Source organism: Anarhichas minor, unplaced genomic scaffold, assembly GCF_050575085.1.
Source record: "Anarhichas minor isolate MPS153535 unplaced genomic scaffold, ASM5057508v1 ptg000055l, whole genome shotgun sequence".
In the NCBI taxonomy this organism is placed as follows: Eukaryota; Metazoa; Chordata; class Actinopteri; order Perciformes; family Anarhichadidae; genus Anarhichas; species Anarhichas minor.
This window is the reverse complement of record NW_027466501.1, coordinates 2,002,644-2,025,482: the sequence shown is the minus strand read 5'-3', so window position 1 is coordinate 2,025,482 and position 22,839 is coordinate 2,002,644. Positions and strand designations below refer to the sequence as shown.

The 22,839-nt window shown below is 42.9% G+C and overlaps 4 protein-coding genes across 7 annotated transcripts; 2 read left to right on the top strand and 2 right to left on the bottom strand.

The window, feature by feature from the left end:
- Window positions 1–347: 347 nt before the first annotated feature.
- Window positions 348–6,716, top strand: LOC142932036 (uncharacterized). Its single transcript, XM_076076251.1, has 4 exons — window positions 348–503; window positions 3,394–4,173; window positions 4,284–4,316; window positions 5,854–6,716. The coding sequence occupies exons 1-4, from the start codon at window positions 488–490 to the stop codon at window positions 5,901–5,903; spliced, it is 879 nt and encodes a 292-aa protein (XP_075932366.1). The 5' UTR covers window positions 348–487; the 3' UTR covers window positions 5,904–6,716.
- osgep (O-sialoglycoprotein endopeptidase) lies at window positions 5,818–12,866 on the bottom strand. Of its 3 annotated transcripts, none has more exons than XM_076076248.1 (12): window positions 12,724–12,866; window positions 11,550–11,673; window positions 11,339–11,458; window positions 10,699–10,874; window positions 10,450–10,545; window positions 10,299–10,348; window positions 10,133–10,211; window positions 9,883–9,948; window positions 9,273–9,363; window positions 7,947–8,022; window positions 7,226–7,324; window positions 5,818–6,964 (listed from the first exon to the last, which is right to left on the bottom strand). In XM_076076248.1, exons 2-12 carry the CDS (start codon window positions 11,605–11,607, stop codon window positions 6,925–6,927), a joined length of 951 nt encoding a protein of 316 aa, XP_075932363.1. In that variant the 5' UTR covers window positions 11,608–11,673; window positions 12,724–12,866; the 3' UTR covers window positions 5,818–6,924. The 3 variants fall into 3 exon arrangements, with proteins under 3 accessions (XP_075932363.1, XP_075932362.1, XP_075932364.1); XM_076076247.1 differs by having other exon boundaries at window positions 11,554–11,673; XM_076076249.1 differs by lacking the exon at window positions 12,724–12,866 and having other exon boundaries at window positions 11,546–11,673.
- A 178-nt stretch (window positions 12,867–13,044) lies between these two features.
- On the top strand, window positions 13,045–16,377 carry apex1 (APEX nuclease (multifunctional DNA repair enzyme) 1). The gene is made up of 5 exons (XM_076076250.1): window positions 13,045–13,159; window positions 14,269–14,400; window positions 14,535–14,698; window positions 14,794–14,986; window positions 15,423–16,377. The coding sequence occupies exons 2-5, from the start codon at window positions 14,340–14,342 to the stop codon at window positions 15,935–15,937; spliced, it is 933 nt and encodes a 310-aa protein (XP_075932365.1). The 5' UTR covers window positions 13,045–13,159; window positions 14,269–14,339; the 3' UTR covers window positions 15,938–16,377.
- Window positions 16,378–16,436: 59 nt separating this feature from the next.
- Window positions 16,437–22,787, bottom strand: LOC142931978 (uncharacterized). 2 transcript variants are annotated; one of them, XM_076076159.1, is made up of 9 exons: window positions 22,600–22,787; window positions 21,429–21,631; window positions 21,213–21,311; window positions 20,968–21,063; window positions 20,752–20,862; window positions 19,794–19,917; window positions 18,546–19,689; window positions 18,310–18,362; window positions 16,437–17,914 (listed from the first exon to the last, which is right to left on the bottom strand). In XM_076076159.1, the coding sequence occupies exons 2-9, from the start codon at window positions 21,576–21,578 to the stop codon at window positions 16,647–16,649; spliced, it is 3,045 nt and encodes a 1,014-aa protein (XP_075932274.1). In that variant the 5' UTR covers window positions 21,579–21,631; window positions 22,600–22,787; the 3' UTR covers window positions 16,437–16,646. The 2 variants fall into 2 exon arrangements, with proteins under 2 accessions (XP_075932274.1, XP_075932273.1); XM_076076158.1 differs by lacking the exon at window positions 22,600–22,787 and adding an exon at window positions 22,250–22,573.
- Window positions 22,788–22,839: the final 52 nt, after the last annotated feature.

Here is a 22,839-nt window from a genome sequence, read left to right as displayed (position 1 = left end):
TGCCAAAAAGCTGTGAGCAGTTCCTCTTGTGATATCCTTCTTGTTCCCTTAATTGATAAATAGAGGCCTGAACATCTCTTACTTTTCAAGAAAAACAAAGAGGTTAAAGAGACAACACCAACTTTTACTTTGGCAGAGCTAAGTTTCCTTCCCCATACAAATAGACACCATTTGATTTGCTTGCATTTGCTATTGTTATATCATACTTATGTAAGTACATTAATGAGGAAGTGTCGTCTGTCACTATCGTCTAGATGACACCACGTGGTTATCACATGGGTTGTCGTCATACACAGGTTTGAATATAAAATTCCCTCCAAGTTTACCGCCGGACCCCTTTATGTGCAGGGACTTCCTGTCCCACCCACATTCTCGTGTCGCTTCCGGGTGGCCACACAAGACTCAACCAGCGAGCCGTCGTTATCCTAACGCTGTAAACAAAAGTTACTAAACGGTTAAACTTCCACAACACGCTAAACGAAAAGACATGCATATCAAAACAGGTAAGTTTATACAACTTTCTGACATATCTGACCGAAATTCTTCACTTTCAGAAGCTATTTTGTTGTCCTGTCGATGGTGTTAGCAACTATGCTATTGGCGTCGATAGCAGCCTGCTCGCCGCTTTGAATGGGGGGTTACGAAACTTTGAGTTCGGCTAACATGCTAGCTAGCTGTTAATTACATGATATGGTAAGAAACTATGGCCCTCTCTTTTGCGACAACCGTTGTTTTTGAGACATTGTTAAACTACATGTACCATGCAGTGACGGCAGATGAATAAAAACCGTCGAGTTTAAGTCACCGCACCATGACGCTGCTAATTAAAGTTAGCTAACACCAGGGCTGGTTCGCCGTCTTGTTAGCGGCCAGCACCGCTCACACGGGTCATAGCATGTTGTTGTATCCAAAGATACTCTATAAAGTGGTCAATTTACTATTTTTAACCAGAGACTGGAATACGGGCAGCTAGTTCGTCGGGAGCTCTCTGGATTGGAAAACTAACGTCACCGCTCCAGTTTAGTTGAATTGTGGCGCTTTAGAGCGGGCACGCTATTCGGGCCGTGTGTATCATTTTCTTAATCGTATTGGCGTGTTCCATCGACATTTGTGACCACACAAGTTAAGTAACGATACAAAGCACCCGCCGACATGCCTTTAGAAACAGCGGGCGGTAATGTTTGTCTGTCTGTCGTGTGTCACATGGACAGAAAATGGCTAAACTTGAACTAATATAAATTAACCTCCCCGTCAATACTAAGTTAACAATCATTCCTTGATCACCGCGAGCCATCTAGTGTTACTGAACGACACACCGGTCGTTGTGTAACATTGGTACAATATCACTAACGGTGAGATGTGTGGTGACAGGGAGTGGACGCTATGGTAGGCTGTAGTCAGTCAGTTTGTTTTATATGAAACGGTCTAGTGCAAAGATCCCTTTGTGAACCAGTGCCAAGTGAAGAATCCTGTGTTAGACTGTTTGTGTCTCAGGACTGTTGTTAAATACGAGCAGGATAGGGATTATTACATGTTGAGTGTGGTCTCTTAAGACTTGGTCCAAATGATTGAGATGAGTGATGTTCTTTGTGACAGTGTAATCACCAAAACCTGGAACTTGTTTCTGGGATGCATGGAATGTGGATATTTGGGGTGTTCAACCCATTGTGGCTGGGAGGAAAAGGAAAATAAATCAGTTTTTTATGTGACATGACCGTTATATGTTTATGTTGCCGTGTTCTACAGCCAGGAGTACATAGAATATAAAAAAACCATTATAATGGCATGTATAGACTAAAGTGACTCAATTATTAATCATGGCTCCACAAAATTAAACAATACATGAATAAATCGGATTGCGTGAAACAGTTGCAGAATGTGAAAAATATTTATTGTGCAAACTTCAACATGGTAGAATTATAACTTTAAAAATAAATACGTTTTCCTGTTCCGGTGTAAGGGTCCCGGGACAGAGGTCGTATGTGTTCATATTCATATTTCATATTTTGGGCTATACCAAATAAAATATATTGAATAAGTCATAAATGCTAACAACTTTCCTTTTGTTAAAGCAACATATTTTAAGATCGTTGTAAAACAGTTATGTTGTAGAGAAGTGGAGAAGAGTCCAGTGTTCTAATCATTGATCTGAAGCCGTCTGCTCGACTAGCTTGAAGTCCTACATAAGTGGATTATTGCTTTTGTAACGTCGCTCCACCACCTGCTTTTCCTGTCAGAGGCAGTGCCTCGAGCAAATGCCTCTTGAAGCGATGTCTGATCCTTTGGCTTCGCGGTTTCACTGACACTACGAATGGCCTTGAATCAAGCGACCGTAATCGCACTGTCCGTCTTCAAACATGTTCTGTGGTGAATATACAGATATTAAGTATCATGATTAACTTTTTGTCATGTGAATTACAAAGTACTTTCATATATAGCTTTATATTCATGAAAATATTTGAATGCCATTACCAAATTTATTATAGAAAATCTTTTTCTTTTCTTATGGTTTCTGAAGAAACCAAACACCACATTTACCTGTAATAATGTTTCTAACGGTATGATCAATGACAATCTACAAGGTCTCGCCAATACCAAAACGGATGTAAACTGTTTCTTAATGTTCATCACAGAAAGAGCCGAGCTGTGCTTGTATTTTTTAAGTTCTGCATGTAGAGAAAATGAAATTCCTTCTTTGCTTTGTTGAGAGAAAATTAATATTCTTTTTACTCCTTCACACTGACATATATTGGTCGATCTTTTTTACATGTTCCAATGCAACACTTAAGAGCGAGTGGACGCACACATTTAAGCCCTTCAGAATACACTTTAAAGGCATATTTAACTGTTCGTAAGTGGCGGTCTACAGTTCTTATTCTTTTGCCTTCTAAGAGTCACGCTACTGGCTGGAAAAACGACCATCAAAATGACCTCGGTTCTTCGGCCACATTTTCAGCAAAATAGGGAAAACCAAGAATTTGCAGAAAATAACTTTTGTTAATGTATTTTGAAAATGATTAACAATTAAAAGATGTTTAATTTAAATGTAAAGTATTTATTCTGCAATGCTCCATAAGACCCGTTGATAATTCCTGAACTCTCGCTGTAGCGTGGCTCAAGCGCTTTAATCATCTGCTTTTAAATCTGTATTGTCTACGCTCGAGCATGTACGCAGCAATACTCCACGGCATTGGTCACTTTGGCTTGGTCTGAATCTGCAGTGGGAGGCTGCCTGAATGCTGGTTGTTCATTGGATCTCCACTGCAGGTGGTGTTGCGGTTGATGCATTTTAATCAGAATTTCAATATTTTGTTTCCGAAGAAGAGAGAAATTACTTTCTAAATGACACTGTTATTGTTTGTTTCAACTACAACTTGTCAACGTCTCTTTCAGGTACATGGGAAGCCAGCAACACCGTGTGTGAGTCCGATACCCTGTGTGATCCAGCAGTCCTCGTTGCAGCCACCAACTCCGAGCCTCACATTCGCAACCGCCGCCTGTCTCCCGGCTCAGGAAACTGTGGAGGTGGTGGAGGCGGAGGCTGCATCTCTGGGGGTGACCAACAGCCCCGGCAGCTTTCACCCGAAGGCGTCCTGATCGGACCCACCCACGTGCACACCTTCAGCTTCCGCAGGGAAAAGGAGCGCAAGGGCCAGCAACACAAAGGCCGCAGCCTCCGCAGGGAAAGTCAGAAGGGGGTCGGCCGAGTAAGCGAGCGGCCACAAAAGGTTAACCAGAAGGAGAGGTGGGTGGAGGACAGTCTGTCGCTGCTCAAGCCCCCACCTGCCTTCCCAGTGCAGGACAGCCCCGCCAAGCTGCAGCCTGCCGTCAGCTACGCGTCCAAGGTGAAGGCGGGAGCGGCCAGTGGGGGGCTGGAGGAGGACCGCCCTGCCATCGGCGTGCTGCTACAGAACCAGTGGGGTCTCAGTTTTATCAGCGAAGCCTCCGGCCCTCGACCCGCTGCCAACGCTCTCCCTCCTCAGCCCACAGACGCCGCACAGTCAGCAGACCTACAGTTCGAGACAGTTCTCACAGTCCAGCCTCCGGAGGACACGCCTGTTCCAGTCAGTACCTCTGCCCCCCCCACCACGCACCCAGAGGTGGACGCAAGCAACGGGAAGCTGCTGCTTAGTTGTCGCCATCTAATGGAGGCTTTGAACTATCACAGTAGAGGTGAGAATTGGGATGTGCTTTGAAGACATTGTTCTGCCAGATTAATTTTTTTTGAGCACTTTCTTTTCAGAGAATTAATTCTAACAATGACCCTCTTTTTGTCCTCTCAGAATGGAACGCTATGTGCAACAAACAGAAAAAAGGTACGATGAGTCAAAGCCGTGCTTGTTTCGAGGGGCGTGGCCTATTTGCTTTAGCTCCTTAAATGTGTTAACATGTCGTGACAATATTTAGTAGTTATCTATTTTATTTATTATTATTATATATTATTATATTTATTTTATTTATATATATTTATTTTTGTTATTTATTCTATTTTAGTTATCTAGTTAGCTATTTTGGAAACAACCTGAATTGTTAGTCATATCACTGTCATTGCATTATGTAGATCTGTGCTCTTTGAACCAGAGTGTCTTTACTACGGTGCCACACACCTCATTGATGATGATGTTAAAAGGGCACATTTGATTCTAGAATGAGCTGCCCAGCTTGTAAAATGTTTATATATCGGATAGAACCATGCATTTGGCCAATTGGGAGCATGAATCATTTCTTATAGCGGGGCCGTATGGCCCTAAAATAATATGACCTCTCTGGGTGTGTCTGATTACCGATATGACACAATATTGTCTTTAGCCTATCAAATATTTATTATCATCCTCTACTCTGCCTGCTGTAACTTGTGTTACATACTCAGACCAGCTGTCATGTTACAAAGCATTAGGTCTGTACGACGTGTTTGCTTGCAACAAATATTTAAGTGTGCATATTAGCTGTTCATTTCCTATGCCAGCCTGGTAATAAATTCATAATGGGATTAGAATTGAATATACATTTCAAATATAACTATGCTTCATATTGTTTCTAGAGAAGTTGGCTAAACAGTAATGTTAACAGCAGAGTCACCATTTAAACTCGTTAATATCTCTCACTGGAAACAAATCCTGTTGAGATCCGTCGGTATCGGTCCTCCTCCCTCTGCTGATGAGATTCACTGCCTGCAGGTTACGTTGCCCTTATACTTTATGATGGTAATAAAATAATAGTCTGCAACCAAGACTGCATCAACTTTATTACTCCGGCCTCGTTAACAGTAAAATCCCCAGACGCACACTGGAACACTGCTTACTAGAGGGAACTTACGTCATTCAGAGCCTTCACTATGAGGCAGCTCCACAAAATAACTTGCACTTGTTTGTAACAATTAGCTATTAGCCGAGTGAGAGCCGTGTGTTTGTGTAACGCAGCAGTTGTGGATGAGAGACTGAGGATCATCATTAATTCCGGGTATGGTAACTAAACTAGTTTTCCTATACGTCCCGTATGTATCCTCGGGCCCCCATGCCCACACTACCAAAGTCTTTAGCTCCCTTTTTAAACTAACTCCTCTAAAGTGAAGCGATTTAGCTTTCAGCAATGCTCGGTGTGTATATCCTATGACGTTACTACATCAACAAGTCGGAATATTGCCGTTATAATACAATTTTAGAAAATCTGATAAATTATACCGGTATTATGACTAACAATTTATTGCCTGGTTAGGGTTACGAGACACTCAAATGTTATTGATTTTATATATTATAATCGATACAAATTTATTGTAACTTCTATTTTTTTTTTTTTTTTTTTTCTGTTTTTCCAAACTTCTCCCTGACATTGTTTTGTTCTCATGTTTTGCAGTTCCAAAAAAGGTGGTCTGGTACAAGGAGACCCAGGAGCACCCGGCCTAGCAGTGTGAGACACCCAAAGTATATACAGACACGTATACAACACACACCTACATGCACATTTAAACACATAAAGATGGACAAATGTATGAGTCCCGTTCACACACACACTGCACTCAGGATGATGTCTTCACGCAAAGCCACACTGAGACACTTTGGACTAACTCCTTTGAGATCTTACAGCAATGGACTTTTTTAACGCCTTACAGAAAGCCTGCCTTAATTAATCAGACCTGTTTTCATCGCCTCATTACCTTTTTAGCTTGTATGTGTAGAGCTGGTCATTTGTTTTAAACAATCTACGCTGAGCTGTAATTTAATTTTTCCCCCTTTTGGAAGCTGCAGTCAGTTTTATCGCTGTTTTTTTGTCTTCTGTAAAGCGAGTGGTCAATCAAGCACTTTGTTAAAAAAATCTGTTGTGACCAATCCGTGTGCGAGAAACCCTCACCAGAGCGAATTTTTTCTTCTTTTCCCCCCTCCAATTAGAAACAGAAGAATGTCTTGTACCTGCTAGAGTTTTATGGTTAATGTATGCAGAGGACTTGTGTATCCCGTGTCTTCAGTTTACAGAAGGGTGTAGTCAAAGGCACAGTAGAGTTCACCCTTTACCCACCAGATCTTAATGCTGTGTCCCTTTTTGTTTTTATTTGGTTCCCCAATCGGGTGAATGTTACTCATAAATCCATAAGGGATCTTATACCATGTTCAGTATGTTGATTTTTGAAAAGAAAATTTATTGAATAAAAAAAATTTACACTGGAGAAAGGAGGAATGTAAGTGAACAGTATTGCTTAATAAAAATGAATAAACTTGAAATGTTCCCTTTTTTTTTTTTTTTATGTAAAGTTCAGGTTTGATTTTGCACAATAACTAACAAGTCATGTAACTGCAAACAAACCCTAAATCTTTAACGCCAAATTGGCTGCATTAAATGGGGTTCAAATGTACAAGTACAGAAAAATGTTGGGTCCCCTCACTGGAGTACTAGACCAGCCATCATACGTAGCACCAAGAAGTCAGGTCATCAGTCTCTCCACGTTACCTCCACTTCATCTGTTCTGTACCTACGACAGGAAACATGGTCAACATAATAGATAACAAGGAATGACAGCACGGTAGCAATATAAAATGTATTTATCTCCTACGTTTTGGGAGTGCTAATCCAGAAATACTATTCACCCTAGCTTATTGAGTCTAGTAAAACCTATAATCGGCACCGTGTACCCAATTGTAAAGACAACTAAATCCCGGGCAACGACTTAGCATTTCCATGATTTCCTAAAAGACAGATGCAGTATAAACGGAACTAGTAACGTGAAGGCTACCTTTGTGTAATCCACGAGTCTTCCAGCTCAGTCACTTGACCGGACCTAAACATCTCCCAGCCGGCTTGAGCAATCATTGCTCCGTTGTCGATGCAGAACCTGTGGCACAAGGTGGACATTGTTATTTTGATTGAACGTGCAACAGTTTTGTGACAGACTATTGTAGGAACTTAGCAGTGAGGGCAAGTGAAATGACGGCTCTTTTTCACATTCAAACTAAAGTTTGATAGGGGCCACTTGAGTGCTTTTTGTGTCCAGACAATTTACCACTACTCTCATACTGTTAACTGTTTAACAAAGCATTAAACCATTATACTTTTCACTGTACTCAAAATGCATCATCCAACAATAACTTACGTTTGACAACACGTTTATTATAATAGATTCTTAAGTACATAACCCTCTGAACCCCAAAACCTGCCCGGAGGATGGAATAGCATTTTCTTTAAACATTCGCCAAAACTACATCGTTCATCACAGCTAGAAGCGGATCAGATTTTCCTCTTTCCGACGAACTTGAACAAACGTGTGACTACTTCTAGCTATGTTTCTATAGAGATGCAGGACTTGTATATTGCAGTGAAAGAATAGCACCTCAGTGATGAAAAACACATGCTTCAAGCTCATTCTAAAACAAAGCATGCATTGAAAAATGATTAGCAGTACTTTGGTCCCAAGAAATCTAACCTATCAATAGAGAGTAAATGAATGTCTGGTTTACTGTTCATCTGTGGCAAACAGCTTGGCTCCTCTCTCCTTACACATCACCCCCATCATCTCCTGCAAGCGCATGTTACCTGCAGATGAAACGAGAGGTCGCACAGGTTAAATCTTCTGGTGAATAAAATGTGATGCTTTCTTGATTCCTGATTGGGACTAGATCCCTTTTTTAAAATTGATAGGAGTATATAGTTTAAATTTACGTTCACATTTCAGGCAACTGAGGCCTTCCTTCTGGCAATTGTGACTGCGATGGGAAGTTCATTAAAAAGCAGTAGTTAAGAATATTGTGAATGAAGAATACTATGACTTTTTAAAAAACGTTTGACATATGTTATGAACCCTCCTTTCCACGTGGGGTCTGTGTCCTGTTTGCTGGCTCTTCTGTCTTTCAGGATGTTGATCAGCTGATGAACCACACCTGAGCCTGGTGTGGTTCAAGATATAAAGGCCCAATCCCAGTGCCCCCCTAAAGCCTCAAACACTGAACCCACCTGCTAAATCACTGAGTGTGAGAGACTTAAAGGGTTTGAAATGGTTTAAATAGGAACGGGACAGCACTTTGCTGCAACATATCACGTTACCATGACAATGTCAAAAAATACGATGTACAATTGTGTGTATTTATATTATACGTCTTTCCTCACAAGATGAGAGGTAATGTCAGATTATCTATTTACTTGTTGTCAAATCAGCTTTGATGACAAAATTAATTTCACGTGTTTTTTGTTCCAGCTTTAATCCTTAATGGTTCTGTGTAAGTTTAATATGACAGGCTGAACATACCTGTGCCTTCCTCTTTGTTTACCTTTCACTGGTTACCCCGTGTTTAACATCCCATAGCAATGAATTATGGGTAATTCCCTTGGGCAGTGTTTGAGGGCTCTCTGACAGTTTGAGCCCTTTCTGTAAGTCATTAGAAATTAATTTTAAAAAGTCATCCTAAAGTTAGCCATAAAAAAAAACATAGTATGCCATAAAAGGTCAGAAAATAATATAAAGTAATAGTATGATACGCCAAAAAAGTTACAGTATAGTATGACATAGAAAAGTCATAGTATAGTATGTCATACGAGTCACAAAGAAGTAAAATAATATGTCAGAAGATTTAGAATAATATTGAATAAAAATGTAATGAAAAGAGTATAGTATTGAAGTATCATCCCACAAATGCATGTTCCTTACAAATGTGGCACCATTTCAAAGGGAAACATTTTACAACTGTAGAAATAGTGTACAATACAATATCATACACAATCTCTCTGACTCCTATATTGTACATACGTCCATGTAAGACTGATGAACTTCTAAAATCTGACGTACTTACAGCCAACACCCCCCACAATGAGGACCTCTTGGGAGCCGCAGTGAGCCATGGCCCTCTCTGTGATCTCTACCAGCATGGAGAACACGGTCTCCTGCAAAGAGGAAGGCATTAGTGTTGGGCAATAAAGACAAATGGCTCAATAGAGCTTTTTAACTGAGCTACACATCCACCATGTGGGGCAGCATCACATTAACAGACTGACTGAGGATTTTGGTTTCCGTTTGTAGTCGGGGTAGTATTGACAAATCACAATTGAGCGTGTTATGGTTGAATGCAGGTAAACAACCCATGTGAAAAGCAAAAGAGGCAGATGGCATTGGATGAAGTGCAATCGCGGAACCCATCGGCTGTCATCAGAAGAAAATGTATCTAAAATAATGACACAAACTCGCTACTTGTTAATTAATCCGGTCGTACACATCGTCTCTCAACTCCATTCTCGTGTCTCAAGCTGCTAATTGTACAGTGAATAATTGGCCACCGCATGGAAGACCAAATTTTGACCGAGACTTCTGGATTGCCAGAAATACTGGCCATTGTCCCAAGAGGCTCAATCGTCATCAGACCGATCGCCGATGGGTTCCAGGATTGAACTGATAGTTCTTTGTACCTGTAGGGAGAAGCACAGGTCCTCTGCTGCACACTGACCAGAGCTCAGCATCTTATGAGAAGCATCCTATGGAACAAAAATAGGAAACAACTTTTAGGATCATGAACCAAAAGAATGATGAAGTAGGCATCATCTTGAGTATCATCTTTGAGATTTGCCTCATTAATATCTACATCATGTCAAAGGACAACAGAGAGGATGACGGCATTTCTTATAGATATATAGTTTAACAGACAAGCAAACCACTCACCTCAATATAGGATAAAATCCCAGAAAATGAGACGTCCATTCCTTTTACTGCATATGGCAGCTCCACATACTGACTCCCTCTAACACCATGGATAAGAAGCAAAGTTAAGTAGTAAATATTAGTATTAAGCACACAACAATGAAGCTGCTTAGTGGCTCTCACTCACTTCTTGGCCATCTGCTCTATGTTGTAGCCTGGACTGGGGTCATTGGAAATCTGAGTGAAGAAACAGTTCCGCACTAAGAATTAACAAACACCCATCACATACAGTAAAAGGCAAATAGTTGCTAAATAAAAAAGACCAGAATGGCACAGACCTTTATAACTCTGGCAAACCTGTCAAGACAGTTGCCAACTGCGATGTCAATGGTCTCCCCAAATATTCTGTACCGCCGCTCTGAGTATGCAATCACCTGCACAGGAAGAGTATACATTTGTACCCGATGAACCTAAAACTGTGTACTTAATGTGTAAGTGTATGTAGCAGCTCCGCCAACACTGTGTGATAGCTGATCATCAGGAAGACTCATAGCTTCCCCTCAGGAGCGAGGCAGTCACAAACCAACCTGTGTGTTCCCTCCACTGACATAAAGCACGGTGGGGTTGTTGGCTTGTGTGATGAGTCGGCCCATCTCAATGTGTCCAATACAGTGGTTGACACCGAGGAGCGGCTTCCCCCAAAGCTGTGCCACTGTACGAGCCACCAGAGCCACCGTCACCAAGGGGGCACCCATCCCAGGACCTGAATGAGGAGGAGGAAAACAAAGAGAGAAAGAGAAAGAGCGGTGTTTGTCACGTCGGAGTGATAGAATACATCATATCCTTGTTTGAGAGAGAACATTACATTAGTTTGATGACGCCTTGCAGGCATCCATGAACATAACATGTTTTATGGATGATCATATTATCTATCATATGCTGCACCAGTATTAATTCACCTTCCATTTAATTAATCTTCTCTCTCAGCACATGCAAGAAGTTTGTCGTCAGGGCTTTCTGCCAGAAAACCACCTACTTGGTTATGTTTGGGAACAGATCAAAGCCCTGAAGGCAAACTTCTCCCGTGTGCCATTCAGTACTTGTGGGTGAAATTAGAGAACAAAACTTTTAATCATTAAAAATTGAAAAATGATGCCTCGTTCTGACAAACATCTGGATGGTTGAAATCTTACTCTACCTAGGTGAATGCCCAGGAGGTTTTGTTACCTTTTGTGTACGCCACACAGTCGATGTCTGCAGGTTTCAGCCCTGCTTGCTCCAGCGCCTCCTTCAGGACAGTCAGTATGACAGCACGGTGGTGCCTGGCAGTGTCACTAGGCATGAACCCTGATGGGTAAAACAACATGTTGTCAACTACACATGCGAGCTAGTTAAGACTTTGACATATCGCCGGTGAAGCGAAAGTGTCCTTACTGACTTGCCTTGACCAGGGGGGGTAATGTAGGTCCGTCTAGGGTTGGACAGCACTTCACCATCCTTGATGATTCCGATGCCGATCTTATTGGCACTGCCCTCAAATCCAATTACTACAGTCATGGTAGCTAAAAAAAAAAAAAAACAGGAAAGAAAAAAGCATTGTTTTTGCATGGAAAGCCAAGAAGGGTATGGTTACAGAGGGAAAGTATCTCTTTTAAAGTGTATTCTCTACAGAATCATTTCATCTCTCCTTGACGCCAAACATGAAAAATGAGGAATGATAAAATAATCATGATTAAAACAAAGTGCAAAATATAAGATATTATGGGGATACTGCACCAATTTTACACATTACATTTGGTCTGATAATGGTAGTTGCCAGGTCCACTGGTTAGTACAGATGGCTGTGGTTAGCTGTTGTTACATTGTCTATAGACTGTATAGTCACACAGTTTGACTGGGAGGTACATCTGTTCAAACTATATTTGTATAGTACATGTTAGTTTAGTTCAAACTGTATCAGAGATGAAAATAAGACGGAACAAGTGTAGACCATAAAAACAACAGAAAAGATAACGATTCAGCTATTTGACAATATGAGACCATGCCAATAAAACGATTAAAACGTAATAGAAATAAAAGCTAAAATAACAGTAATAGTAATTAAACAACATGAAACAATAATTACGTTAATAAAATATAATAACGTTTTATAACTTAAATACGATAGGTTGAGTAATTACTACAAATGAAACTAAAATAGAATAGGTGTTTACAATTTAAATATAATATAATAAGTGAATAAAAATAGTCTATAACCCATTCTTTTTTCAAAGACCTGGCTGAATAGACAAATATATGCTAACTGGGAATTTATATTTAATTAGGTTTTGGTGACAAGCTTTAAATGCCACCATTTTAATTGTACTATTAAATATAACACTATGTGACATTTATGGAAATATTACACTCCCCTCCCGACACATAAAACGTACAAAATGCAACAATATAGTATACATACTGTACATGTCTAGCTAGCGCGAAAACCCTAATTACACCACTCTGCACAGCTGTGTAGCTGTTAAGATAGCAGTGAGTGACAGCATGCCGTATCCGTAAAACTAGCTTAACGATACATTTAACGCTACATTGAATTTAAAAATAAGTGTACCTACCTTTACGCTTTCTTCCGGTGATTCAAATTAATCCAAATTCGTGCCAGTTATAGTTTTAAACGAATAATTATACTGCCTCGGCTAACTTCTTCACTTCAACTCCTCCATTGAAAGGGGTCCTAAATGGTCCCAAACACTGACAGCTCTAGAGATGGCCTCACCAAAAAACATTGTCTAAATAAAGTTTTACTTCAGCAACAAGTCAAGATAATGTAATATGTGTCATATCAGCTACAGATGTGTATTTCGTTTTTCAATTTAAAAAGACGTGATTAAAAACGTGTTATTTGTCATTTCTGTCAGGCATACGTTTAGGCATTCAGTAAGTGCATCAAGCACGTGGTGAGAAATCTTTGCGCTGCATTGTGAGTTTGGTTTGGGGGAAGTGACAAAAGAAGTACTCACCTCGTCTTTGCATCCTGTTGTAAAAGTGCAAGTAAGATTATTTGCATCTCCTTTTTCTGAAACGTGTTGCTGGTTGAAATGAAATCACGTGCGTTGTTTTACCGCATTTGCATTTGTAGATTAATCAAATAAGATGCATATCAAGCTAATTAAGCTAGCTGGCTCCATTCATTCTCAGGGCAGGCCGTCTGCTGCTGGCTCTGTTCTCTTTGTCACGGAGGACAAGCTAGCGTTAGCATAGCTGGCCACAAAACCTGTTGTGTAACGCGTTAAAGCAGCTTAGCTAATTTATTTTTTAGGGTTTTGCGTCTTCTCCGTGCATGCTGTTAATTGTGCATCCAGTGGGCTAGAAATGTATTCATATTTTGTATTTAATGTGCTCGGCTATAAGCTTCTTCACAGCAACGACTTGCATCAAAATAAACGTCCCGCTTGCTCCCACTTAGTCAGAGGATTTACTTGCCTTTACAAGCACACTATTTTAAACAAATGGCGTTTAAATCGGAGGGATTTTTTCATTATGAGGACACTAATGGTATCTCGGCCAACACTCGATAGTGCGATACTGGTGTTGATGTGCATCTATTCGAGTGTTAGTTCGCACTCAAGTTTTCAGACTTACTATTGTAAATGTTTGCAGATTATTAACTAAAAAAATTAGTCTCCGTTACAAAGTTGGTCCAACCGAGAGCCCTAACAAGTATTATTTAACTACAAACATGTTATGCTCAGTACAGCAGATTCATTTTTCTTAAATTGTTGTGTTCTTAAAATCTAAAATATTGTTAGTAAACAAAGAAACTGTGCCGTATTATGCAACATCAGTTCTCAACCTTTGTGCATGTTGATTTAAAACCTCAAATATGTTGAATTAGAATTAATGCAACTATTTATCAGTATTTTTCTCAAACAATTGATTAGCCTACGAAATGCCAGGAAAAAAGATAATTCTCAGGTGACATCTTCAAGTATTTTTTAGTTTTATCAACCAGCAGTGGATTTGATTGCACTCCAGTAAAAACATGCTGATGATTTAGCCTTAATGGCACAGTGGGAAACAACTGTGAAACTCTTGTGTATTGACTGATAACAGTTTCCAGAGAAACGCATCACAATAATTGCTCCTCTGTTTTCCCCCAGCGGCGTGTGTGCTGTTGTGTGTGCGTGCTGTGTGTCTGCGAGGTGCGTGTGCAGTCAGAGCGAATTCAAGCATGAAGAGAGGCAAGAAGGCAGAAGAGGCGGCCGCGGACGGGGAGAATGACACGGGCTCCGGTGAGACAGCGTGCACCAATGCACAAACACTTGCTGTTCTACTGCATATCGAACAACTTTTAAATGCATCTTTTAAACTGAAACGTGTGTGTGTGAGATCAACCACTTTCATGACCCCGTATTTCACCTCGCAGCTTCGGCAAAGAGAACCAAGAAGGCTAAGGAACCAGAGGCCCCGATATTGTACGAAGATCCTCCTGACAAAATGACCAGCAAAGATGGACGCGACGCCAACATGAAGATCACCTCCTGGAACGTTGACGGCCTGAGGGCCTGGGTGAAAAAGAACGGCCTGGATGTGCGTTTGCGGTGACCGAAGGCAACGTGAGTGATTTGCCTAGTTAAGTTCTGAGAACAGTTTTAACGGTCCAACGCTTGTGTTCTTCCTCCCAGTGGGTGCGTGAGGAGGCTCCAGATGTTTTGTGCCTGCAGGAGACAAAGTGTGCAGAGAAATCCCTCCCCGCTGCCATCACCTCGATGCCAGAGTACCCTCACAAGTACTGGGCCGTGTCCGATGAGAAGGAGGGTTACAGTGGTGTGGCTATGCTGTGCAAGACTGAACCCCTCAAAGTCACCTATGGCATTGGTGAGTGGTGTCTTCTACTGGGCCTGTATAGCACACTGTCATTGAACCTGCACTGGTGGCTGTAAATGACAACAATACTCGTTTAGATTCTAGGGCATCATTTTGTAAAGCACATTTGTGAAGTACAGCTTCAAATTGATTCACTTTTAAGCGTTTGGAAATTGCATGAAAAGAGATTTATGATTATTTTTTTTAAGTACATCTACAGTTTCTAGTTTTTATGCTAAGCTAAGTGGCTGCTGACTGTAGCTTCACATTTACTGTACACGTCTCAAGAAAAGGAATGAGCATATTGTCAGAACTATGAGTGAATTGAGTTTTTTTTATTACCCTACAATTTTTTTGTGAACACAAACCTACACAATAAGTTATTGAACTTTGAATCCTGGTGAAGACATTCCATTCTTAACTGCACCTTACCTTCCAAACACTCCAGGCAAAGAAGAGCATGACAAGGAGGGCCGCGTCATCACCGCCGAGTTCCTCAGCTTCTACCTGGTGACCGCCTACGTGCCGAACTCCGGCAGAGGCCTTGTGCGCCTAGATTACCGAAAAACGTGGGACGTGGACTTCCGGGCGTACCTGAGCGAGCTGGACATGCAGAAGCCCGTGGTGCTGTGCGGCGACCTCAACGTCGCACACCAGGATATCGACCTGAAGAACCCGAAGGGGAACAAGAGAAGCGCAGGATTCACCCCAGAGGAGCGCGAGGGCATCAGCCAGCTGCTGGAGTCCGGTTTCACCGACAGCTTCCGCGAGCTCTACCCGGAGCAGGCCAACGCCTACACCTTCTGGACCTACATGATGAACTCCCGCGGAAAGAACGTGGGCTGGAGGCTCGATTACTTCCTGCTGTCGTCCAGCCTGCTGCCGGGCCTGTGCGACAGCAAGATCCGCAACAAGCCCCTGGGAAGCGACCACTGCCCCATCACTCTGCACATGGCCGTGTAGGTCACCGTCTGACCAGGGCTTTACACAGCCCTCACTGGTTTCATAGTGCTACCTTTCCGGCTCTGCAGTAGCGTAGTTTGTCTAGTACTTTTAAGGGTCTCAGTTTTCAAATTAAACTGCCATTAAATGACAAGCACAATTCATACTGCCGTTTATCCTCTTCATCCAATTGAAGTTTGTCAGTAAACCCAGTGGTGTACGATGTCTATCCCGATTTTTCAACAATGACCCGCGACTGGCTGTGGAACTGTGTCCGTTGTCTGTACTACTGCTGATCTGAGGAAAGCCTCCATGTCACAGAGCCTGCAGTACGTGTTTGTTGTCTGAATTTAAAACCACTGCTCATAAGAATATGTAATGTTTGTTTTAAGCCTCTTTTTCCAATGCAGTGTCTGTTGTAGAACATGTCCCCAATAAAATACTGGATTTATGTACCTTCATTATTTGTTATTTGTACGTTCATTATTTGAAGACTAGATGACGAAAAAAGAATTGCATCTGAAAAACACTGCTTTAATCGCAACACAACCTGGGAATCAAATTCATTCAGTGTATGGAAAACATTCAACATGAACCTCTTCCTAGAGCAAGTTTCTATACTAGAAACTGTTCACTCCAATTGCATAGGAGATTTTGTCCCACTCTAAACTAATCTATAATATTTTAATTTCCAAAATATTAATCTCCAGATCAATAGTTAAAGTCTCGACTATTTAATCTTCATAGTGTGTGTCCGTTGATGCATTTTGAGATTATATGATTGCCTGAATCCCTTCCCGCATTCCACGCAGAGGTACGGTTTTTCCCCCGAATGCGTTCGTTGGTGTCTCTTCAGGCGGTTGGCACTTAGGAAGCTCTTGTCGCACTCGCCGCAGGAGTACGGCCGGACTCCCGTGTGGTAGCGCAGGTGGATGGTCAGGTAGCAGGACTGAGTGAACTTCTTGCCACAGTCGGGGCACTGGAAGGGCTTGTGGCCCGTGTGGAAACGCTCGTGCTTCAGGAGCTCTGCATGGGAGAAGAAGCCCTTCCCGCAGTCGGAGCAGAGGTACGGCCGCTCCCCCGAATGAGTCAGCTCGTGGCGGATCAGGGTGGCCTTGTAGACGAAGCTCTTTTCGCACTGCGAGCAGCTGAAGACGTCCTCCCGGGTGTGGCAGCGCTCGTGCTTCTTCATGTTGCGCTCCCTCTTGAAGCTCTTGCCGCAGAAAGAACACATGAAGGGCATCTCCTCGGAGTGGATCTTCATGTGGCTCAGCAAACCCCCCTTGTAGAGGAATCCCTTGCCGCACTGCGTGCACGTGTGCGGCCGCTCCTTCTGGTGGATGCGCTGGTGCGCAGTGAGGGCCGCCCGGTAGGCGAAGCTCTTCCCGCAGTTGCAGGTGTGCACTCTCTCTTCCTGGTGAGTCTGGAGGTGCCTGTTGAGGTAGCTGGCACAGCTGAAGCCCAGGTCACAGCGGGGGCATTTGTAAGGACGCCCCACCTTCTCCGCATCCTCGCCGTGGGTCTTCAGGTGTCTCACCAGTGCGGACTTCCAGACGAACGCCCGGCCGCACTCCGAACACAGGTACTCGCCGTTCTCCATGTGTGTGCTCTTGTGCTCCCTCTGAGCTGCCAGGGACTTGAAGAACTCCCCGCAGATCAGGCACTCGTACTTGCGCCCGGTTTTGTGCGTCTGCCTGTGCCTCTCCAGCGACTGTTTGAAGGAGAACCGCCGTCCGCACTGAGAGCACAGGAAGGGCTGCTCGCCTGTGTGGATGCGCTGGTGGGCTTTCAGTAAGGACTGGAACTTGAAGCTCTTCTCACAGTCTGGGCAGCTGAAGCGGCCCTCCTCATCTGCAAGGGGCCGAGAGGACGGCTCGTCATCCTCGGTCTCAAGGGAGTGGACCGTGTCAATGTGCTGCTGGACCTGGGATTCCTCCGAGTGGTGGCAGCAGCACTTAGGACAGGAGAAAGCAGCTGATGAGCCATCTGCAACAGAACCTTCAGGAAGAAACAAAAAACACATCTGAGACTGGAGCGAGAAACTAACATTATTCTAAGAAATGGTAAAAACTTGTGCTTGCATTTTGGACTTTTATGGTTGTAAGAGCAAATAACGGATACTCCTTAACCCTCCAAATTACAGGTTGAAAATTAATGACCACACAATTTGCCCATAACTGTAATTAAATTGCTTGTTTTAAGTTGTAATTATAAAATAATAACGGTGCCTGTCAAGGCATTTAAGGAGGTATATGCCCAACTTGGCAATTCTTTCTGGTCTGTGATTTAGATCAGATTTTTTACCTGCCTTTATTTTTATAATATATTGTAATGTCTAAGTTCCCTTATCCCTCTGTTTCTGTAACTGCGGTGAGAAAGATCAAACAACTCACTCTCTTCACCGTCCTTTGCAGAGACCACGGGCGAGCCATAAGAATGCTCTGCACTGTTAAAGAGAAAGCAGAAATCAACATGAGGGGCTTGATCTGCCTGAAGTCCCACCACAGCCACGCAATATTCGACTCAACATAAAATATCACGTTATATTTCTATGTAGTAACCCTGTAATAGAACCAGGATGAAAGAAACTGAAATAAACAAAACCATTTGTGAGACGAGACGTTTTTACCAATGGAAGGGCAAAGGCTTCAGCTCTAGAGGGTTGGCCTTGGTAATCTCCTTCCTTCGTTTAGTGCCCATGCGCTTCTGTAAATTTATCACCTGGATCTTCATGGTCGGTTTGCGTTTTCGCCCACTCGTTCGAACCTTCACCGGGGAAACGACCTCCGTGTCAAGTTCGGGCACGGTGCATTCAGGCTCAGAGGTGGGACGCTCACAGCTCTGAACCTCTGCGTTCTCCGGATCTCGATCAACATCATCATCATCATCATCATCATCCGCCTGCAGCTGGCTGTCGGGTTCGGCAGGTGCAACGGGAGCTTCGCTGATATTTTCATCACCTATAACCGCCTCTTGCCCATCCTCACGGCTCGCTGTGGGCATGCTGGCGTTGTGATCATCAGCGTGAGTTTTTAGATGCCTTGCAAGCGCCAGCTCCCAGTTAAATTTCTTGTCGCACCGATGACATGCGTAAACGCCGTCTTCCATGTGCGTGAGCTTGTGCTCTGTGCGGGCAGACAAGGAGTGGAAGGTCTCCCTGCAGACGACGCAGCTGTACTTGCGTCCGGTACTGTGCGTGTGCCTGTGTCTGTCGAGGGACTGCCTGAACGAGAAGCAGCGACCACAGTCGTTGCACCGGTGGGGGCGCTCCCCGGTGTGGATGACCCTGTGGGCGATCAGCGAGGAGGCAAACTTGAATTTCTTCTCGCAGTCCGGGCAGTCATGAGGTCCCGTGGAGACTTTTTCTTGGGAGGACGCCAAGTCGTCCGCACTAACCTCTGGATGGATGATGTCGGCCGAACCGCTCGCGGCTTTATCCTGGGTTGCCTCTTCCCCTGCTTCACCCACTTCTTCCTCCATGGCCGCCTCTTCAGGAAGCACTACCAGTGAATCGTCGGCGCAGACGTCCGTTCCTTCAAAGCAGTTTTCTCCCGTTGCCACCTCGATGCCGGTGCTTGCGTCTAACTCCACCTCTGCGTAGTCGGTCACTGCGATGATTTCAACCGCTATGTCATCCACGAATGAGTGTGCGTCATCGCAGAGGCCTTGCTGTGTATCCGATTGGTCGGGTTGTTCCGTGGGTCTGGCCGCTCTGCTGGACGGAGCTGCGGAGAGGGAGGACAGGATGCTGTCGCCCATGCTAGAGGGTGGAACTGCACCAAAAAAAAAAAAAAACAGGACAAGGGTGACACAGACGTTATTGTCGTAGAGCTGCATCAGAGAAACACAACGGCAGTGGAAATGGGAAGTAACTCACCGTGCTGCTCCAAAAGCCCGAGGTGTTTGTGGTGCTGGAGCAAAATGTTCAGGTCCGTAGGCTCCGAGACTGAATGCACACAATCCTCCAACACAGAGCGTTCGGCTCCAAGCCAGGAAACAGTCTGTGGGAAATGCATGAAAACACACATAAACACCAAATCCAATCTAAACATTTCATCTCAAGACATGAGATTTGCTGGTTAAAAACCTGTAAAACACATTACTGACCAACAATGATCTCTGACATTGTGCGTAGCACTGCCCCTCATTTAGTCTACACTCGCAGTTCCAGACAGTTCCTAACAGAGCACATAGCCAATATTGCTATATATGGTATGCAATCTTATCTACACTCTTATCTAAAATTCCTTTGACTACACAGACACAGACTTGTAATGATATTGTGAAGACAAGACCATTACACATTCTGAGCTACATTTGTCACACCTTTCTATAAACCATTGGAGGCTTTACACTCATTTGTTTATTTGATTAGCAGTAAGATAATGCCACTGTACTAGAGGCCATAATATTACTATTTATATATTATAAGTTTAGTCTATACTTGCATAGCCAGACATATCTCCGTCAGTCAGTGCTAAAGAAAGGTCTGGCTCCACACATTATCATTCTGGTATAGGGGGAACCCATTTTGTTGAAATTGTCTTTTGGTCACATGCAGCACAATGTGCAACAGCCACTGTATGAAATATGCTAAATATGTAAAGGTTGATTGACTGATATCATATCCCGGACGCTATTGACATATTCTCTGGCAAATATCAATGTCCACCATCATTGCACACCACCAGGGACTTTTGAAATTGCCGCTGTTGTCTACCTTTTCTGCAAAGAAGTTAAACCGTATAGACTTAGTATGGTAGTTTAAGTTATTCTTTGATGGGGAGATACTTTTAACTTTTCATTAAAAATGATGACAAAATGACACCTCTCACCTGCTGGAGGTCAGGAACTGGCAACAGCTGAGCCAGTCGACAGAGGAACTCCCAAAACAGCATCTGCAAGTCGCTGTCATACTGAGGCCCATACTCAGCAGGGAAGACCTCCTTTGAAAGACACAAAGAGTCAATTTTACTGCATCGCACATACACAACCAAAATCAGGTATCAGCATTGGCTTTTTTTGTTTCCCTGGAAGTGAAACCGCCTCACCAAGAAAAAATCGTGTCTCTCTTCGGGATCTTTGAGCAGAGTCTGGATCAGCTCAAGAAAATTAACCGCTACTTCCTCTTCTTGTGTTTCTTTAATCTGCAATGAGGGCATAAAGATGACACATATTACAAGTTCACTACCGGAAAAACCTCCTGAGTTGTGTTTATAATAAACACATATTGAAGCTAAGAAGCAGAAATGTTACAAAAAAGGTTAGAAATAAACAAATCCAGATTGACACTTACATCATTCAGGATGGGGTGTCGCGGTTTAATCTGGTTCAAGATGGACATGATGAAGTCCGACTCCACGGGCTGTCCACTTCGGCACAACTCAAGAATATACTGATGAGGAGATATTGTTCACAATACAGTTAACATCTTTTTCTGTCAATAACTTTCCATCCAAAAAATAAAAAGGACATTAGTGATGAATGCCTCGTGTCCTCCACTGGTACCCACCCTGGCTCTCAATCCCAAATTAAGTTGTGTCCCATGCTTGTACATTAGCAGCTCTGGGACCATGTCCATCACCAAAGAGACAAACTCTGCCACTTTCCAGTAGTTCAAGACATCTTGTTTCCTCAGAACCTGCCACATGGAGGCTGCCATAAGCTGGAAAGGTGGGACCAGGAGGCGCAGCGACGCCAGAGGTAAGGGGTCACCTGAAAAATAGAAAAGCATCCAGACGGAAAGTGAATGCAGCTGACTGTTTATCCTAATTCAACTATCTGTCTACAAAAGGCAAAATCACATTTGTCAAATTAATGATCAGACTGTACAATGATGGGGTGTCAGACTGGGGCTGTTATGTAGTTATTCCTGAGGTCATTCTGGGATCAATTAGGGCAAAATAATTGGTTTTAATTATACAACAAAGCGATGTATGCACAACATAAAAACACCAGGAATGTGAGGACAGTGAATAGCTATGTTGCCCATGTAGGTGCTTTTGTGTATTAGCTAACCCCTATAGGAACAGCGATGTGTTTTGAATGCAACTTCACTAGTGCATGTTCAATAACCACAATGTTGCTTAAACACGGTTAGCCATTTGCCAAGTTGAAACAGTACAGCACTCACTCATGTGACAAAAAATGACCTGCGATGCATGATAAAACACGTAAAGGTAACGTTGCTATCCGAATGTAAGTTAATGGTTAATAAGCTAACCGGGCTAGAGTTAAAGCACTGATAAAAGTCAACATTAGCCCAACTATCACCAACGGCAACTTTCCCCACTGATTTGCTTTTAATCGTTCTCGGTTTTCCTGTAAACAAACCTTTAGAAATAGCAGTGAAGACACTTGAGTCCATCTTCTCACACCGTTTTTAAAAATGTTAGTAACGCTAGCTGAGGTTAGCTGCTGTGATCCAGCTAGCTAGCTACCCAGCAACAGTTGGCTAGTATTGGTAGAAACTGAATGACAAAGATGGGACTGAGGTAACGTTAGTTATCCAGCTGAAGCTACAAAACGTCTCCTCTAAATAAGATATACATTTCGATTGAACGTAAAATATTCAAAACAATCAGTTGGGTTAGTTAACGCTACATGGGGAAGTCGATTTGTTGTCAAAGCCCTCTTCTTCTCCATTTTTATTTTACGGCAGCTGACATTTTTATTGTTCTTACCGCCACCTGCTGGAGATTCGTCGCACGGCACCCACCTTCAACAGAATCAGACGAGCTGTTTACCGGTTTCCAGTCTTTATGCTAAAATTAACTAAAATAAAATAAACTAACCATCTCTTGGCTTCAGCTTCATATTAAACAGTTTGTGAAAGTTGTGTAATTTTTTTCATCTAACATTCAAGAAGGAAGCAAATTACAGCATTTCCAGACTGACCAGAGTCTTGATCAACTCAAGAAAGT

What these genes read in the sequence shown, in the direction of transcription:
- LOC142932036 (XM_076076251.1), top strand. An exon ending in TTTGAACTATCACAGTAGAG is followed by an intron (nt 4,174 to 4,283) that starts GTGAGAATTGGG and finishes TTGTCCTCTCAG; the next exon opens with AATGGAACGCTATGTGCAAC. An exon ending in GTGCAACAAACAGAAAAAAG is followed by an intron (nt 4,317 to 5,853) that starts GTACGATGAGTC and finishes CATGTTTTGCAG; the next exon opens with TTCCAAAAAAGGTGGTCTGG.
- osgep (XM_076076247.1), bottom strand. Translation starts at nt 11,668, where the DNA reads ATGACTGTAGTAATTGGATTTGAGGGCAGTGCCAATAAGATCGGCATC. An exon ending in GGTTTGCCAGAGTTATAAAG is followed by an intron (nt 10,349 to 10,449) that starts GTCTGTGCCATT and finishes TTCTTCACTCAG; the next exon opens with ATTTCCAATGACCCCAGTCC. An exon ending in CTGTTTGCCACAGATGAACA is followed by an intron (nt 7,325 to 7,946) that starts GTAAACCAGACA and finishes CTTGTGCCACAG; the next exon opens with GTTCTGCATCGACAACGGAG.
- apex1 (XM_076076250.1), top strand. Translation starts at nt 14,340, where the DNA reads ATGAAGAGAGGCAAGAAGGCAGAAGAGGCGGCCGCGGACGGGGAGAAT. An exon ending in GGAGAATGACACGGGCTCCG is followed by an intron (nt 14,401 to 14,534) that starts GTGAGACAGCGT and finishes TTCACCTCGCAG; the next exon opens with CTTCGGCAAAGAGAACCAAG. An exon ending in TGAAAAAGAACGGCCTGGAT is followed by an intron (nt 14,699 to 14,793) that starts GTGCGTTTGCGG and finishes TCTTCCTCCCAG; the next exon opens with TGGGTGCGTGAGGAGGCTCC.
- LOC142931978 (XM_076076158.1), bottom strand. Translation starts at nt 22,283, where the DNA reads ATGGACTCAAGTGTCTTCACTGCTATTTCTAAAG. An exon ending in GACACCCCATCCTGAATGAT is followed by an intron (nt 21,064 to 21,212) that starts GTAAGTGTCAAT and finishes CCCTCATTGCAG; the next exon opens with ATTAAAGAAACACAAGAAGA. An exon ending in AAGCCTTTGCCCTTCCATTG is followed by an intron (nt 18,363 to 18,545) that starts GTAAAAACGTCT and finishes TCTCTTTAACAG; the next exon opens with TGCAGAGCATTCTTATGGCT.